This window comes from Melitaea cinxia, chromosome Z (assembly GCF_905220565.1).
Source record: "Melitaea cinxia chromosome Z, ilMelCinx1.1, whole genome shotgun sequence".
NCBI lineage: Eukaryota > Metazoa > Arthropoda > Insecta > Lepidoptera > Nymphalidae > Melitaea > Melitaea cinxia.
In genome coordinates, this window is record NC_059424.1 from 16,137,823 (window position 1) to 16,157,141 (window position 19,319).

At 30.5% G+C, this 19,319-nt stretch overlaps 1 protein-coding gene across 1 annotated transcript; it reads left to right on the top strand.

Annotated features, from left to right (window-relative positions):
- Positions 1–273: 273 nt before the first annotated feature.
- LOC123668857 (calcitonin gene-related peptide type 1 receptor-like) lies at positions 274–17,462 on the top strand. Its single transcript, XM_045602548.1, has 13 exons — positions 274–412; positions 4,720–4,852; positions 5,322–5,412; positions 6,180–6,271; positions 8,303–8,429; positions 9,047–9,148; positions 9,924–10,042; positions 10,865–10,938; positions 14,901–15,007; positions 15,317–15,424; positions 16,604–16,712; positions 17,063–17,121; positions 17,325–17,462. The coding sequence occupies exons 1-13, from the start codon at positions 274–276 to the stop codon at positions 17,460–17,462; spliced, it is 1,398 nt and encodes a 465-aa protein (XP_045458504.1).
- The last annotated feature ends 1,857 nt before the right edge of the window (positions 17,463–19,319 follow it).

Here is a 19,319-nt window from a genome sequence, read left to right on the forward strand (position 1 = left end):
ATATATCTGACGCATTGCTTTTATCTACGAGTATGTTTGTTTAATCGATAATTATAATATTTTAGCTACTAATACTACTACTATAATCCTTTTCTATTTATGTACAATATATATTTATATAGAAATTGAAAAATATTTATTTATTAATGTGTGCCTAATATAAATATTTGAATGCGTGACCCATACTCTTAAAAGTTATCAGTAAATATAGCATGACAAGTGTTTTGTGTGAAAAAAAAGTCCTAAAAATTTAATTAAATTTTCAAAATCAAAATGGAGCAGAACAATATGACGCTTACTGGTTCGGAAGACAATTCAATGAACAAACTTGTAAAGGAACTTAAGTTGCAATGTTACAATAAAAATAACACCAATAGTGAAATTATTACCCAGAGACCCATTGAAGATACAGGTGAGTAATGAATTTGGAATACTATAATTAAATTATAAATTCTGAAGAGTGTCTAAATGTCTATTTGTATGCGAAGACGTAAATAACGAATATCTTACTTAAAATTTGGTGCAGCCTGACCGGGGAAGTACCTCAATGTTAGAGAACTTTGTCACCTTCATAGTATAGTAAAAAAGAACTATTTATAAAAATTAGCGCACTAATATATATTTTTTTTAATAATACCAGACATATAATTATATAATGGCACTTAATTCTGTAGTACCTGGGTGACCGAGCTTATCTCGGTATTTTTGGTAACTCGTGTTTTTTGGAAATCATAATTAAATACAAATTACATCTTTATTACAGCCAATACAGTCCACTGCTGGACATAGGCCTCCACAAGTTTACGCCAAAAATAACGTGAACTCATGTGTTTTGCCCATAGTCACCACGCTGGGCAGGCGGGTTGGTGACCGCAGTACCTACTGGCTTTGTCGCACCGAAGACGCTGCTGCCCGTCTTCGGCCTGTGTATTTCAAAGCCAGCAGTTGGATGGTTATCCCGCCATCGGTCGGCTTCTTAAGTTCCAAGGTGGTTGTGGAACCTTGTTATCCCTTAGTCGCCTCTTACGACACCCACGGGAAGAGAGGGGGTGGCTAAATTCTTTAGTGCCGTAGCCACACAGCACACACAAATTACATATTTCATCATTACAGCCTATACAGTCCACTGCTGGACATAGGCCTCCACAAGTTTACGCCAAAATAAAACGTGAACTCATGTGTTTTGCCCATAGTCACCACGCTGGGCAGGCGGGTTGGTGACCGCAGTACTGGCTTTGTCGCACCGAAGACGCTGCTGCCCGTCTTCGGCCTGAGTATTTCAAAGCCAGCAGTTGGATGGTTATCCCGCCATTGGTCGGCTTCTTGAGTTCCAAGGTGGTTGTGGAACCTTGTTATCCCTTAGTCGCCTCTTACGACACCCACGGGAAGAGACGGGGTGGCTAAATTCTTTAGTGCCGTAGCCACACAGCACACAAATTACATATTTATAAAATATGAATAATATTTTTTTACCAACAATAATAAAATATATAAATAAACATAAAAAATAAATATAAAAAAAATAATTGAAAAATAATAATGATGAAATATGAATAATATTTTTCGATTTTACCTACATAAATAATAAAAAATAAGAACTGGCTATTGAAATATAAAGTAACGAGTGCGATTAGAAAAATAATAATAATCAATCTGGAAATTTGAGGCTTTGAACCGTGGTCTTTTACGGGCGATCGCGACCGGCCGATTTCCCATTAGAGCTATTACAACTTTATTGACAAGTGCGAAATTTACCTTCGTATTTTAACGATATTGTAGCCATTTTTTCACTGTCTAAATAAAAACTGGGATAAAACGACTTTTTTACAAATGAATCCTAGCTAGATTTACTTATCTCCCCCGAAATCCCCTGCATACTAGATTTCATGAAAATCGTTGGAGCTGTTTCCGGGAACCAGATTTTATATATATATATATATACAAGAATTGCTCGTTTAATAGTATTAGATTTGTCTTAACTTTTAATACTCATTTAACTGGCTTATATATGTACAATTTTTTTTTCAAATGTAATGATGGATTTGAGCTCACGCTTAACTTACACTGCAATACTACAGATACTAATGATGTCACAGACCAAATGGTATCTTAAATACTAAGAATTTAAAAATATTTCGCGTAATTATGTGACAAACAATGCTTTGATAGTGTCAAGCTTGTTGAGATAGAATCTCATATGTTTTTATATAACATTATTATACCAGTAATACCTGTCGACCAAGCATTCTAAACTACTTAATAAACAAATAACGTCAACAAAAATATAAAAAAACCAACGACAATACAACTATTAACTTACATTCCTCAAAGATGCAACATTCAATCAATTTCAAATAAGGAACGAAAGCCATCTTCCAATCCGGCTGGTCGCCGGGGAAGATTAAGACCAAAACCCTCTAAAGAAGTCATCTCAAACTTCTTCGATAGTAAGAAAAGAGACACAAACCTAAGAAATACTTAACTAAAAAGAAGAAAGATCAGTACGACATATAGTAACATACAACGTCAAAACTTTATCAACTTACGAACGCTTAATCGAACTTAGAGCTCTTTAGAGGAGGCCTTCACCTTCACTTGAGGAGGGGTTCATGCAAGACAAACTTCTATTTTATATCTTGATTTAAACATTTTTCAATAATAAGTGAAATACGTGTAAATAACATCGTTATTTGTCTTGTCTTATTCTTGTTTTCTTAAACTATGTATGTATTCTACTTTTTGCATGGAATAAAAGGCTTTTTAAATTTTTTTTTTAATTTTTTTTTATTTTATTACCTGTGCGAATGATTCGCACTAAATAAATATAATAATTACCACTATACAAAAAGTATTTTCAGAGCGCCTCTATACGAAAAGTACGTGAGTTTATTTGAAATTGAACAAAACATTTTCCGACCGTCAATCATGTTGACGTTGTGTCTTATTCTTGTTTTCTTAAACTATGTATGTATTCTACTTTTTGCATGGAATAAAAGGCTTTTTTAATTTCTTTTTATTTTTTTTTTTATTTTAATACCTGTGCGAATGATTCGCACTAAATAAATATAATAATTACCACTATACAAAAAGTATTTTTAGAGCGCCTCTATACGAAAAGTACGTGAGTTTATTTGAAATTGAACAAAACATTTACCGACCGTCAATCATGTTGACGTTGTTTCATAATTAAAGCCATTAATAAATTAAAATAATTTTAATAATTTATTAATTTACAAAAACAAAAGTGATAATATTTTTTTAGTAGTGGATGCCGGTAGAACAAGTAATCTATATACATATAATAAAATCGTAGGAAAGTCAAAACTGTACATTGAATATTTTTTTAAAAGAATACTTGGGGTGTGATCTACAATCGATACCGAAGCCAAAAATATAGTTTTTAGAATTTTGGTCTGTTTGTCTGTATATATGTCCGGGATAAACTCAAAAAGTCCCGCATGGATTTACTTCAAATTTGGCACGAATATTATTAAGAAGTCGGGCCAACATATAAGCTACATATTATCATACTATCACCCACCGGGAACGAGCAGTGAACCTTTATTTCCTCAAAGCATTCTGTAACAACGTGTAATCTAACGACGCATATTTGAATGTTGTTGTTACTATGTTAATAACCATGCTATATAAGCTAGCTTCACACTATAAAAATCACGCAATATAAGTAACTAAGCCGATAAACATAATTAAGTGAATATATGTAGACAAGACAATTTTAAAGCAGCGCTATCAATGAGATTTTTCTGTAGATATGAAACGTAAAGAAGAAACGGGTAAATGAATGTTATTCTAAAAGGTAGAATCGTAGGTATTTTTGGTGCTGTATAGCGTTCACGCAGATGACGTCGCGGGCAGCAGCTAGTTGTCTATAAAATTTTATTTAATATTGAAATTTTAAGTACATACTTTGACATATGACTCTAAAGTAACCGGTCACACAAACCAGAATTCCATATTTACAAGCTTACAAATGTCTCGCTATATAGTTGTGTGCCAAGATGTGTTGAAATACTCCTTCATATTACGAAAGCATAGTACAATTTACTAAATATTAATATTTCTTACACCTCGGTGTTTTTCCTAAAACACCTTCGTGTTTTGTTTCAAAAAGCTTTTCTCACAAGGTCACTGAGTAGGCGATCTTTAATAATCTCCCTTTTATTTCATAAAATAAATGTTGCGCATATTTTATATGTTTTCATTGAAAATATTCCAGTTTGTACCGACCAAAGCAATAGAAATTTATGACAAAAACAATATTAATTTATTGTTTATAATTTTCGTATAAAATAATTCCACAGGTCCAAATAAATGTATATTATTATAAAAACAATATTAATGTTTTGTTTTTGTTTAAATTTTGCGTATAAAATAATTCCACGGGTCTTAATTAAATGTATATTGTTACATTACCTTTATTAGACCAAATACTCTTTAGATTAGACCACAAATTATATAATAATGCTTTATTCGTATTACAATTCATTTTATTACAATAAATATAAACACACTTCTATAACAAATATTAAGTTAGTAATATTAATATATTTCTAAAGTAATATTATAAAAAATATATTTGTAAATAGCAACTTGAAAATTAAAAATTGAATCTATAGGATAATGCATGAGATTACTTGACAACTTGAAATTCTGTTATGTTGGAGAAGTCTGTATTAAATGAATTTTTTTTTTTGGCAGAGGACTTGCTGTTTTGTGATCGGACATTCGACGGGTTGAGCTGTTGGGACGATACACCAGCTGGTGCAGTGGCATTCCAAGCATGCCCGAACTTTATCGTCGGTTTTGACCCGAAGCGAATCGTTTATAAAAAGTAAGTAACTTTATATTTCCTTAAGTACAATTACTTTGCCCTTTCGTGTAACGCATCTTCGATAAACAGAACAATTGTCTTATATCGCTAATTTTATCCGTTACAAAACATTGTTTGCCTTACTTTACATTGACCAGTTCGGGCTATTTTTACCTTGTAATAAGAATAAACGTGTAGGCACAAAATATGTATAGTCGTCTCAATCGTACATTAGTTTTTAAGTAATATCTCTCCGATTACCTTATGACAACCCGTTTTATAGCAATGCAACTCTAATGATTAATTATGTTTTTTTAAATAGTATATTCATAAATGTAATTGTAAGTAGGTGTCAATTTAGATTTACGCAATATGGTAATCTTTTGTTACCCACTTTTTCTTTTTAAATTGTTGAAATACTTTTTATAAATTACGCTAACACCGAACTATAAGTAGATGATATTTTATTAATGAATCGTGTTTGTTTCAGTTGCTCTGAAAATGGAACGTGGTTCGAACATCCCGAGACGAATAGGGAATGGACCAATTATACAACATGTGTCGACTCGGAAGATTTACAGGTACGCAATATTATTTGATATCAGAAATGTAGAAAAATATCTGGAAACTGTAAACATTGATATCCTGTGTTTATTGATAAGAAATAAAATATGTATTAATAGAAAATAACTTCCAGAACATTATTTTTAAACGCTGTTTTGACTCATAAATAAACTATAACATATATAAAATCATAAAATTATCATGTCACAATGTTAGTTAAAATATTTCTCCGAAACGGTTGGAACGATTTTCATGAAATTTTGTGTGCATATGGTCTGAGAATCGATCAACATCAATTTTGACCCCTAAGCTATTAGTCAGGGGGGGAATTATTATTCATAGCAATGGACTAACAATAAACACATCTTGAAGGAAAAGAGGAAGATTTAAATGGGTGATGTTTATACAGGACTAATACGATTGATTTATATAAGGAACTATCTGTTCCCTGCGCGCGTTGCTGCGTTTTTAACCGACTTCCAAAAAAGGAGAAGGTTCTCAATTCGACTGTATTTTTTTTATTTTATTTTTTTTGTCTTACCAGCATAGAAACCTAGGTGGGCTTGTACACAACACTTTGATGAAGATCATGACATGGTCAAATGCATAGTTTACGATTCTATAAATGACATATAGACAAACATTCATTATATATATATATATATAATAGGACGGACAAAGAAGAAGTCTTGTACTTGTAATATAAACATTTGTTTCTTTATAATACCCTAATATATACTGTGTGTTTCTTTATAACTGTATAAAAATTTAATACTTGTTTCAGTTTCGCAGGATTGTAAGTGATATTTACGTCTTTGGCTACTCGATATCTGTTATTACATTGGTGATATCGCTCATCATTTTTACGTACTTTCAGTGAGTTTACATTTTGGTTAAAAATTATTATCTAACATATTTTTTATCTTATAAACTAGCGACCTCTGTCTCTCCATATTTTTATACACGATAAGTAATCACCAACATATCATATACTAAAGCCTTCTCCGAAACACGTTACGTCTTATGGTATAAGTATTATTCTGATCAGTTCAGTAACTTTCGAAGTATAACTGAACAAAAAAACCAACTCTCCATTTATTAGTATAAATAGATTGTATTTTGTACATTTTACTATAACAATGGATTTTTTAATCTCCATACACGTGGCTTACTAACGAAGTAAGTTAACGAAACCTTTTTATTTTTTCTTAAAACTTTTAATATATTCAAAAAAAAATTAACTCATCAATCAAATCAGTTTGTCACAAAATTTTCCCGGCCAACTTCCAGTGAAACTCTAATCAAAATCGGCTTAGCCGTTCCGTAAACCTTCCTCTTGAAGCCCTCTCTCCATTGGTGAAACCGCATGAAAATCCGTTCAGTAAATTTTGAGGGAATCGATCACATAAGCTTTTGGAGACTTTGTTTTATTTTTGGTTATGAAGATCTGCATTACTATTAAGATGTTTAACGCAAATTATGTTTTTATTTCAGTCACTTGAAATGCTCATCACTCTAAGTAACTTTTTCAAAGGCACAGTTTAGTATCATTTAATAGTTATTTTTATAAAACCTCTCTATACACCACATTTTTAGTTTTATTTTCAGGCTGCAGTATAAATAGCCTTTCAGGCGAACTTATAGCTGCTGTAAATGTTTCATGCAAACTATCAACCCCAATTAAACCCCCTTAGCTTAAAGTATGGAATATAAAGAAGTTTACTTCATAAGAACGATTACCCCGATATTTAAAAATACATTTAAAATATATGTGTACGAACATATTATATAAAACGTGGAATCTCGGGGGTGGTCTCGTCACTTCTCAGCATTACTTTTTCACGATTTAACTCCCTATATTTTTTTCGTACTACAAGCCTTATACCGTCCTTAAAGAGTACCACAATATAAAGTCAACGATTTTTTTAAACTAGTGGTCGCCAAGAAGTCGAAATTCGAAGATACCAATAATTTAAGTTAAAGAAAACTAAATAAAAATGAAAATAAAGAAGATAAGAAGTTTTGTTGTTCGAAAGTTGAAGTATCAAATAAGGAAACCGTAAAATGCAAATACTATTTTAAGCTTTAGAACTAAATATATGAATAAAACAGAAGAAACAAATTGAACAGCTTAAGAAAACTATGACTACACTTTTTGGAATTGACTCCTTAGGAAACAGTTTAAGGCCCGTGGTAAGGAAAAAATATGGTAAAATCATATGAAACAACTTGAGAATGACGTTTTACAGAGATTTTAGATAGATATCTGATATATAAGAATTTTAATTTATATAGATTAGATAGAGCATTGTAATTTTTAATATCACGGTAATCGAACGATTAAGGAATAAATTCCATTCGCGTTAGGGAGCGGACACACTCATCTTGAATGTTTTGATTTTCTTGGATTACATTACATATAAAGTGTTAAAACATTTTTATGTTCCTCTATTGGAAATTTTGTACATAGTAATAAATATCTGCATCTAATATAATAGTTTTATACGTATAGAATAACAATTTCGCCTTTTACGATTATTCACGAGGTAATTTCAGAAAGTACAAAAGGTATAAGAAAAACAAACAGGAAACAATTGACACAAACAGTTTTGGATTAATAAATATCTTAGTCAATAAACTAGTCATCGAACTTAAAATTACTGTTGCAGTCACATACAATACTATGACAAACATAATAACACTCAAACAATAAAAAAAATTATGAGAAAAAGTATTAAAATTAATAATAATTATAATTATTTATTAGCATGCGTATGCTTGTTTGTTAACTTTATTTATTAAATTTTAAAATCTTTCATCTTTTTATTTCTTAACTTTAATTAAAAAAACAAAAATTAAAAATAGATTTAGCAAGTTGAAAAATTTAGCTTAAAAGTTTTTATACAGATCCCTCCGGTGCCCACGGATACGTATTCACATGCATCTGTTTAGCTCTTTCGCAATAAACAACATATTTTGGATCATATGGTACAGGACTGTCGTCAACAACGCATCCGTTGTAGTGGAAAACGAGGTAAGATTAAAAATTTTTAAGAGATCGTTAGAATCTTCTAGACTAAACAAAACGTCAAACGAGATTCAAACTAAGTTATTGTTATTTTGCATATCAACCGCTTTTAAAAAACTGATATTATATATAAAATTGTTTGACATTTTTGTAATGATTTAGAAATTTCTCCAATACACATATTTAATTCCAAAAGAATTTACCCTGAAATTATCCTTAATGGACTATAAAGACCGATCAAACTGATGATAATGTCTTTATAATATCTAATACGAAAGAATACGTGGATAATGACAAACATTAAAAAAAACAAAAATATTTATTTAAAAACAATATCATTTCCATTGTTTTCCAATGTACATTTTTAGACAGATTATTTATTATCTTTTTATCCTTTTTGTATTTGTAACAATAAATTTCCTGCGGTTACACTGGGGGAATTACCTGTAACGAAAAATCTACAATAATCTTCTTCCTTATTGACAGTTTACCAAAAATCATGAACAATATCCAAAATCAAACCAGTAAATACTGAGATTAGCAAGTTTATATATTCATTTATATACGTTTATGTGTACTATATGTTACGTAAGTCTTAAATGTTTTTTTTTTTTTTGTTTTAGCCTTGGTGTCAAATGTTACACATTGTGACACATTATTTGATGGTAACCGGCTATTCATGGATGTTCTGTGAAAGTCTTTACTTGCATCTTGCTCTTATGATGGTAAGCATTTTGAATTAAGCATGTCTAATTTATAAGATAGTGTATAATGTTTTTTAAGCTTTTATGGTAGCTTTCGTAGTTAAAGTTTATTGTTATTTATTAATAATATTCAGACGTGTCGTTGATTCATTCAAAAGGTTTTCCTGTACCGTTTGCGACACTTTTAATTAAAACGACTTCCAAAAAAGAGGAAGGTTCTCTATTCGACTGTATTTTTCTATGTAAGTTACGTTAGAACTTTTGACTGAGTACGAAAGGCGTAAAAGGATCATTTAAATTTAATTGAGATCTGGAAAGTACTTTTCGAGTGATATCTAATAATAATGCGTATTTACTGGTCTATTTTTTCGTCGACCTAGGTTGTATTATACCGTATAACTTTTAGTTGGGTATACCGATTTTGAAGATTTATGTTTTAATCGAAACCTGATGTTGGTAGTCTTAGTAGTTGATTATTCTCCTTTGAATTCGATTTAGATCTTATACTATACTATCGAGACTACTTTTAGAGTAATATTTGATAACGCACATTTACTTGACTATTTTTTCGTTTAATCCTCGCTGTAATCGAAGTCGGTTTTTTTTTTCATTTGTGAGCAATCACTAATATTAAAAATCATGTGATGTCTAAAAAAACTAGAATTTTCTTGCTCTTCTGATAAATTTACAATATATTGCTAAGAGAATGTTGTTCTGAATTTTGTCACACTTAATTTTTAATTTTTTCTTTTTCGAACTTTACTATTAGTGTGCTAATTATGTTACTTGTACGCAGGTCTTCATGAATGACAAACTGGTAATGAAATTTCTTGTGATTATCGGTTGGGGTGTTTCATTCCTCATCGTGATTGTCTACTCCACTGTACGATTCTTCGTTTCTGGAGCTACCAAGAGGTAAGTTCTTAATACAAGTAATACAACCAACAAAGTAGAGCTAACAAGCTTTATTAAAAAAAAACATGAATGGCATGAATACCTTTAAAGTTCATCTAAATTGAATTTTTACTAGGATAGTTTTGGAGTAGTTCTGATTTCATTATATATGTATTTTATGGACTAGCTCGTTGGCGCAGTTTTTAGTGAACCTGCTTTCTGTTCCGAGGGTTGTGGGTTCGATTCCCACCCCGTGTCTGGGTGCAATATAAATATTTATTAATATATTTTTTATGTATTATTTATAACACCGCCTTATTATTATTATTATTATTTTGGGCTGCTGAGACCGCCAAAATTGCCAATTTTCAACTCGCATTTAATACCGAAAGATTGTATGAAAAAAAATCTAACAATGACATTTGTAGAAAATTTTAAGCACTTTAATTTCTGTAAGCAAACCAATAACTAAAATTTAATAGTTTTCGGGTTTTAGGCAATAAACCGACAAAAAGCAGACATCTTTTGCTATTTTGCGATTTTTTTCAATGTTGCATCACGAAGATTTGTCCGCAAACCTCAGATTTAGATTCACCACCCTAAAATACATATAGAATGAAAGAAATCGAAACAACCCCAAAACTTTCCCACTAGCGGCCGTTTGAAGTACAAATTGATTGAATTATTAGCGTAAAAATAAATAAGCGCTAATAAATAGCAACAAAACGCTCTGAATATTTTTTTAAGACACGTTTTAGTAAAAGACTGCCAACTAAAAATAATAAATAAAATTAGCAAATGACAAACGAATTTAAACCTGCATAGGTATATTTTTTTTAACAGATGCTGGATTGACGAAAGCGAAACTATGTGGATTATAATAGTGCCTGTCGCACTCTCACTTTTCGCGTCTGTAAGTAAGTAAAAGCGCCTGTAAGTCAAACATTCCTTCATTTAATAAATCAATTACTTTTATACGCAACTTTTTGATATATTATTACTTTTTATTGTTCATTTAATAAAATTGTTATTGGATCTTAATACAATACAAATAATAAAATTCGCATTAAAAGACACTTGAGTGTATATTAAAAATTAACACCTTATAATAATGAACACTAGGACTGAACACTAGGAGGATGTTATGTGAATTGAAGTGTTTGAGAGCATATTCTATTTGTTCGTAAAAGAGTTCATTGTCGTAGGTGCTTACACTTGGACAATTTGTATGTCTCTATACTATAACTATGGACCTATTGATATTAATGTCTGCGGATAGTAACGGCCACACCATTCTAGTGATTTTTATCATTGTTACCACTATAAAACTCTGCTTTGTCATCCCGTAACGAGACACAAGTCTAGAATCACTTAATCCAAAAATATCTATCTTAATTCTTAGCATTTCCCATTCGATGTTTACCATTTGATAGGTGCGGTATATACTTTTGATATTCCACGTCGAAATCGTCATGGCTAGCCCGGAGATTCTTTGCACACTCTAACAATCGAAGGTCTTCCGGGGACTGAGGGCCATTTTTATGTTGTTTTCAGCCATAATTATCAATCTGGGAAAGAATATGTGGTAGTTTCCCGTTGCCTTCCACACGCTATACTTTTGCCGGCCCGATGCACACCAACTGCGTCAATATTTTTATTTTCCAGGACAGTTCCAACCAACTAGGCTTCCTCTTCTGAAAATACTGTTACACAGCAGCCCGTAACAGAAGAGTGTATTTACTGGTGTCACAAAACGCCAGGTCACAAAGACATCATCAGTCAGTTCAGCCTAGTGCAGTCCACTACTGGACATAGACTTCCCCAAGTTCTCCCCAGACATTCCGGTTTTCCGCAATCCTCATCCAGTTTACACCGGGCAAGCTTACGTAGATCGTCGGTCCAACGGGCCGGAAGACGTCCCACACTGCGTTTGCCAAAACGCGGTCTCCACTCCAGGACTCGTCTGCTCCAACGGCCATCGGTCCTGCGACACAGATGACAAGCCCACTGCCACTTCACTTGCTAATTCTGTAAAACATCATCAGATATTGCAGCATTTTATAAACTTTTCTTTCCTAAGAAATGACAACTGCATCCTAGTTACTTGTCGCTTAATGGTTGGGTACTGCAATGCAGCTAGCAAGGATATTTCCAAGCCGTTTCATGATCCGCCACTTATTGACCCCGGTTGTAGCTTACAGTTCAGCTCCACCAAGTTATCAGTTTGAATATAAGCAATTGAAAACATTATTATATGGAGAAATCTGACTCCGAAACTTTCTTAAGTATAGCTTACATTGCCGAACAAGAAATAGCTTTGACATTCTCACAGTAGACTTAGCTTATTCCTCTATTATTTTACTATAATATAATTAGGTACTGTTAACGACAGCAATGCTTTCTCTATATATGTGAGATATATTTGGTTCATAGCCACTTTTGGTGTATTTCTAAGTATTGAACACAGATTTCCACAACAGATGACTTGTATATTTCACATTATAATTATATGTTCCTTTAAATTTTAGGTTTCAAGAGATTGTAAAATTTGTGATTGTCATGATGTATATACTATATTTATTTAAATCAGATCAAAAAGAAAAATTTTACTTAAACTATCCTAAAATGATTGATTTACACTACTTATTGTTTTAGAATGAGTTTCTACAGATTTTCTATTAACTAATGACTATGTTTGATACAATACACGCACCAATATTAATCAATATAAGAATCATTAATCAGTCGATAACTGAAAATAAACATAAATATCACACTATTATAATTAAATTGTATCGTAATCACGGAAAATTTCCTTCGATTTCTGATAAACAACAAGTATAAAATTCGTTGGAATTTTTTTACAAAACTCGACATTATTAGCGTCTCTTAATTAGACAGTTGTTTACGCCTTCTCATTGCTTATAGCTTCTCAGATTTAAATGAAGTCATTAATCAAAATTAAAGAGATGAAATAAACTCCGATTGGAAAAAAAGATAATCAGAACGAAAAAAATCAAACGTATCATTTAGGAACGTTAAATTCCTTGTGTTTTTTGATTCCTCCTGGTGTCGAATGAGACACCTAGGTGGAAATTTGAGATTTAATTCTAAGTGAATTTTAGAAAAATCTTAAAATGCTTGCAAGAAATCTAATCAAACTCGTGTGTCGTTAGAAACTTATATCATAACTAAGAAGATAATCAGAACGAAAAAAATCAAACGTATCATTTAGGAACGTTAAATTCCTTGTGTTTTTTGATTCCTCCTGGTGTCGAATGAGACACCTAGGTGGAAATTTGAGATTTAATTCTAAGTGAATTTTAGAAAAATCTTAAAATGCTTGCAAGAAATCTAATCAAACTCGTGTGTCGTTAGAAACTTATATCATAACTAAGAAGTTAATCATCATCATCTCCCTTTTTAGAAAACATCTCACAATTATTTCACATAAATTACACATCATTTTATAGATAATCGATTGTTCTACCGACATCCGCAACTAAAAATTTATTATTGCTTTTATTTTTGTAAATTAATTGATTATTGAAATTATATATATGACGGCTTTAATTTTGAAACAACGTTAATATGATTGACGGGCGGTAAATTTTTTGTTCAATTTCAAATCACCTGACGTATAAATACTTTTTGTAATTGCGTAAAGTGATAATTATTATACTTATTTAGTGCGAATTATTCGCATGAGTATTGCTATTAAATAAATTAACATTTATAGGAAAGTAGCTTATGATAAAAATAACACTAAATTAGCTGAAAATCAGAAAGCTTTTCGGTGAACTACATATTAAGGAATTGCTTTATTAAACAAGAGATTTATCATTGAACAGATCTCTACACGTTTTCTATAATAATTATTAGCTTTTTTATTTTCCGATCAAATAATAAAATGAGTAAGATTCAGAAGTATTATAACACAATTATATTTGCTCGCAAACAAAAAAACTGACTTCAATAGATCGACATGCAATATAATATAGGTACAAAAAATGGCAAGTAAATACACTTTATTAAAGACTGCTAAAAAGTACTCATCGGCTTTCAATTAATAAAATAAACACCGATAACGGTCAGTCCAGTAAAAGTCCTGAGGTAACCCACACCACATAAAAAAATAGTCGGATTAACCTTCTTTTTTTTAAATTGATTAAAAAACAAATAAATTTTCGTTTTGATAAAATTAATTTGTAATATAGGTTATATGTACATATTTGTATTGTTTCTAAAATACGGAGACAAATTCATTTTTAGTAAAACTCATTATAAAAATATAACAATGATAAAGTTAGCTTTCATGCCAGCTATTCAAATGTTTTTTTTTTTTTGCATTATATTATATTTACACAACACTAGTAAGATAATTTTTTTACTATAGTTTCCTTAAATTTTAATTTTTATTTATTATTTTAATACAACTATTTTTTTACAATATTGCTTCGATAGTTTCCCTTCAACATCTTTTGGTGTTAAATAAAAAATAATAATCTTGTAACCAACATTTTGCTAATACTAAAAAATATTTTGCGATGGACTGAATTTTCATTTCACAATCCTTGCTAAGATAAAGCAAGAGTAGTACATAAACTAATATTATATATAAATCTTATATTATATAATTCTACTTTCATAACACGAATGTACTAAAACATATTGATTACTAAATAGCCTGAGCAACCTCACCTGCATTCTTAAATTAAAAGATTTCGAGTCGTTATCCATAGAAGAAATACGAACGAACAATAATATTTTTGGCTTTACTATATCTTATTAAGTAATAAATTTTTACATTATCCATATATAATTTGTTCAAGATTGAAACAAAAGTGAATAATGCAAGTTGTATGTTTCTTTCCTCAAGTATTTCTGGTGAATGTTTTGCGGCTTCTAGTCGCGAAGCTACGCCCGGATCCAAATCAAGGCATTTACGTTGCTACACGAAAAACAGCGCGAGCTGCTTTCCTATTGGTATCTTTTTTATTTATATTTTTTATCCTATTTTATTAATCTCATAAAAATATAAATAGGTTACATCGCTAGTAAAAAATTATGTAAATTAAATACATTTCTTATACATTAATAAAATTGAGATATCATTAAATGTTAAGTTCAATCGTATCTTGTAAATAATATACAAAGAAACTAATGTGTGATATAAAGCAGAGAAATGAGTCTTCATAACGACGCTTTTACATCTATACATACTGTGTTTATACACAGTGTATATAAATTATTCAACATACTTATTTTATTCACACCTATAATGTCTATTTAAAGATACCTTTATTCGGCTTACACTTCATACTGGTTCCGGTCCACCCCCTGCCCAAGACTTCTGGTGAATACTCCTATCAGATCATCTCGGCTCTTCTGACCAGTTTGCAGGTAATTTTAACAATACCCAATTTACTATAATTTTTATATAATATAATATGCGCTAGTCCTGAAATAAATATGAAACTGAATGTGCGATAAACTTTTGGTCGTCTTCATAGTAAACTAACAAAACTAAATGCGTAGTGCTGTAATATATAATGTAACATATAGGTATTGGGAATTAATACCTATATTTAACCTTTACTTAATATTTACATCTTAATTTTTTTACAGCTTTAGTAAAAAAATTAAATTGCAGATAAATTATAATATATAATATATTATAATATATAATATATTATAATATATAATTATAAGAATTTCCCTCTTTTTCCTAACTCAACAACTAACAACTTTTTTTAAGTTTCGACGTGTACTCAATGTGTAACTCAACAACTAACAACTTTTTTTTTATTTAGACAACACTCTTCGCTTCAGATTGTAATATCCCACTGCTGGGCATAGGCCTCTTTCCCCGTTTAGGAGAAGGATCAAAGCTTAATCCACCACGCTGCTCCAATGCGGGTTGACGGATATATTCCCTAACATTAGTAACGATCGCTATCAGGTGTACATGATAACAACCAGGACCGACGGCTTAACGTGCTCTCCGAGATAACACTCTACGAAATTGAAATTACCCAATTGTTTCTTTCCAAAGAAGAATGTACAATATTTAAGGCTGGGTACTACATACCCTTGGTTTATTAACAATAGTCTTCCAAACTGTGATTCATAAATTACAATGTATCTGGAACAAGCACATTATTGTTATTTTTACTTCGTCTATTTTTCTGTTGCCGTAATAAATAAATAAATATCTACACAATACACACACGGTCGTTTGTTCCTAAATTAAGCAGCTTAATGCTTGTCTTATAGGTAACAGCCGACTGATATAGCTACATTTTTTTTCGATAAACATACTTATAAATTATATATATGTGTGTGTGTGTGTGTGTGTGTATATGTATAAACATATAAATAAATATGTATAGTACACCCAGACTCGGGGTGGGAATCGAACCCACAACCCTCGGAACAGAAAGCAAAAACTGCGCCAACGGGCTAGTCTATAATGTAGGCTTTATCTAACGTTGAATGTACCTAATATTTGTAAGAAATCTAAAATAGTGAATATTGTTGACAATCTACTTACTATCTTTCTTATTTTATTTCGTATAATAGGGCGCCTGCTTGTCAGTTCTGTTTTGCTTCACCAATTCCGACGTCGTTGCAGCCGTCAAGCTTCAGTATGCCCGCTACATGAACACCAACATGGATATTCCCATGACTAGTAATTTTCAATTTTATAATATTTTCCATTCGCTATATCATACAGCATTATAAATCATGGTATCGCAAAATAAAAACAATCGGATTTACAAACTTAAGCAGATAACATATTTCTTATCAGCCATTATTTTCAAAGCTGGTTCGTTAATTGTTTAGTGTACTTACTAATTGCGATAAATATTATAAAGCTGATAAAAAATATGCAATGTACATTCAAACTTTTATTGCATCCATACCTTTTGTATTTTAGTGAATTTAGCTTTTGCATGATAAAAATATTGACTATTAAATAGAAAATAATGAGATTCTTTAAAATAACTAAGTTAATTTTTATTTATTTTGAATTTTAAGAACATAACTTTATAGAGTTTTTACTCTTGTATAGCCTCACGATCCAGGAATGCTGTAAGGTACGTCCTCATACCAAAATTTTTGTATATCATACTTTATTTGTACTAGAAAGTTTATAAACCTATGTGATATTTGCCACAGAAACAACTTCATTTTGAAAGAAGTTTTTTAAAAATCTATAGTATATATAGTCTTAATATCCTCAATTTGTATGTTGTGATGGATAAATCGTAAGCAAATTGTTTCGAAGCAACTTTTTCAGACAGATGTACAGCGCCAACAAGAAGTGGAGCAGTGTCAAAATTTAGCTCCTAATATCTTCTTAATGAGAGAAGAGGCTTTACAAGATAGTGGTATCTTGTATAACTTACAGAAGAACGTTATATTTTTAGCAATATGATTTTGGTTTCTATATTTTTTATCTTCTTATTATTTGAATCTAGGCTTATATTAATATATCTTGCTTTTAACGCTTAATTAACTCTAAATATTGACAAATCATCATTAAAAATAATAAATTATCTAAAGGGAGCAGAACAAAATGAATTAGCGATTCAATTTTCAATAAATTTTTGAACGCTTTGAACTCGTACATCGATTGCAAATAAAAAGCATCAAGAGGATTAAAAAATTGTTTGCCATTTACATACCAACTAACACACCACACACCTGTCACCTGTTGCTAAATCATTTTGTCCAGTTCCTCTTAGTATTGTATGCTTAATATAACAAGCCATACTATATCGCTATACGCAGGTAAGGTAGACAATAAATACATGTATCTATAAAACAAACGCGTAAATATATTTTTTTAACTATTTTTAATGTCTAAATAGGCATTGGTAACACGAAAACCAGACGAATTACTGTCCTGATATACCAATATATTACCTAATTAATAGATTTTTTTCGTAAAAATTTCGTTTATCTCCGTGGATTTCTTTGAATCGTCAGTCTTTTTTACTCTCAGGAATTATCACATCGTTATGATTTCACTATAATAGTTTATTGACAATGACTAATAAATTTTCTCCTTGAATGTGTAAATATAAAACCCGCACCAAATTTTCAATAATAATTCCGGGATAATAACTGCAAACTCCGTATTCAAGCATTCAATTTCTAACAGTAGACATTGCATACTATATAATCTCTATAAATTGCTTCCTTTTTATTTGTCTTCTTATAAACAACTAATATATTTTTACCGAAAATTTTAACACAATTACAAACAACATTTAAGTATTTGTTCATTTGTTTTTACTTTATCTGTTATGACACAAGCACTTGTTCCTGTTTGTAATTTTTATTTTATTTTAATTAGAAGTTAAGAAGAAAGAAGAAGACCGCTAATTTCACTAATTTCTGCAGTATATTTCCTATTATTATTTTATTATTTTCAATACTTTTATGAATTACCTTGTTCCTTATAGATTTTTTATTGTTAAAATAAAAAGATAAGTTCGTAATATGGTCTACGAATATAAGTTGTGGTGATATTTATTACATATCACAGCCATATCTATATAAATTTAATTAACCGCTCCAGTGTATTGAGTTCGATTCACGTCACTACTCTGGGTCTAATGTGCGTATTTGTAAAAACAATTAAGTATATCAGTCGGCAGTGTATCTTAAAGATATTTATTATATAGTAAACCAACGCATATTAGTAACTGAAATTCTAATTATTAATTTCAACTTGTTTCTTCAGAAATATTAGATCTCAAAACCACAAAAAATAAGCTTAAAAGAATAAGCTTTTAAAGAAAGTTTTATTTCCATGAAGTCGATTCAAATTAGTTTATGAGTTAATTACAAGTATCTACGATTGGCACTGTCTACGAGTTAATCTAATTTGAATATCTTCCCAGGCGTAACACGAGGGGAGCGTCTGCTGAAAACTAGAGAAAACATCACGTGATACATCGGCTAGCGGATCAATGGAAACGGTATAACATAAGTGTCCAACTTATGAACACTTATTAATTTTCTTCTCAAGTATGTGTTAGCTGATAATCATTACTATTAAAATTAAATTCTTACGAATTTTACGTCTTTTACCATTATTGATAGTGAAATCGAAGTAGTTTTAAATTAAATATTGCATTAAAAAATATTCCAAAATTGAATAAAACATTTTTTCATATTCTGTGATTTCTTGAAAATAAAATAATTTCATAAATTCCTTGAAAAGAATAATAGTCTTGTTCAAATAATATGTAATAGTTTAATCCTAGGATACCTAAAATACAGG